This window comes from Trichechus manatus, unplaced genomic scaffold (genome assembly GCF_000243295.1).
Source record: "Trichechus manatus latirostris isolate Lorelei unplaced genomic scaffold, TriManLat1.0 scaffold00026, whole genome shotgun sequence".
Taxonomy (NCBI): Eukaryota; Metazoa; Chordata; class Mammalia; order Sirenia; family Trichechidae; genus Trichechus; species Trichechus manatus.
In genome coordinates, this window is record NW_004443962.1 from 2,113,083 (window position 1) to 2,113,943 (window position 861).

Sequence of the window (861 nt, forward strand, 5' to 3'; positions counted from 1 at the left end):
AAAATGTCAGCGGTTTGAACCCACTAGCCACTCCACAGGAGAAAGACCTAAAGATCTGTTCCCATAAAGATTACAGCCTTGGAAACCCTATGGGGCAGTTGTACTCTGTCCTATAGGGTCACTATGAGTCAGAATTGACTCTATGGCACACAACAGCCAACAATCTCTCAAAGCACAGGATGGAAAAACTCACCTCTCTGAGATCATATACAGTCAATGCTATGGAAATGATGGACATGATTATAATGGCAAAAGCATATTCCTTATAGTCTTCACTAAACCACAAACAGACACTGAAGAGTTGAAATATGTAAAATGGATTTAGAACCTGTTGGGAGACATAAACAAGAAAAAAAAGAAAAAAATTAAGCCTCAAAATTAAGTAACCACTGACTTGTTTGTTCTCATAATCTTCTCCATGACATTAATCATCCTACACAATAATCTTCTTATTATTATTATTGTATTTATTCAGCAATTCCCATGTTCCAGACACTACATAAGCAACTTTACCACATTTGTTCGCTTAATTCCCATAACTAGCTTATTAACCAGAAATTACTACTTATATCCATCATAAAGATGGAGAAAGCAAGCCTTAGAGCTTGAGTAAATCGCCCAAGGTCATACAGCTGAACTCTTAGACAGCCAAGACTTTAACCCAGGCAATCTGACCCCAGCGCACTTGCTTTGAATCACCGCAAAAAGTAGTACAAAGTAGTATCACATGTACCATCATACTGACCAATACAACCATTCTATAAGGAGTAGACGTTAATATCATCTCCATTTCATATTTACTGGACTTCAGAGGATGAAGTTTAGTTAAGGTTTACGACAGTAAAATGCCTTCTAGTCAAT

The 861-nt window shown here is 37.2% G+C and overlaps 1 protein-coding gene across 1 annotated transcript in view; it reads right to left on the reverse strand.

The window, feature by feature from the left end:
• Positions 1 to 861, reverse strand: part of ATP13A4 (ATPase 13A4) — a 102,724-nt gene that overhangs the window by 70,212 nt on the left and 31,651 nt on the right. Inside the window, 1 exon segment of the mRNA XM_023728673.1 lies at positions 155 to 328. Within this exon segment, the coding sequence (XP_023584441.1) occupies positions 155 to 328 (174 nt within the window).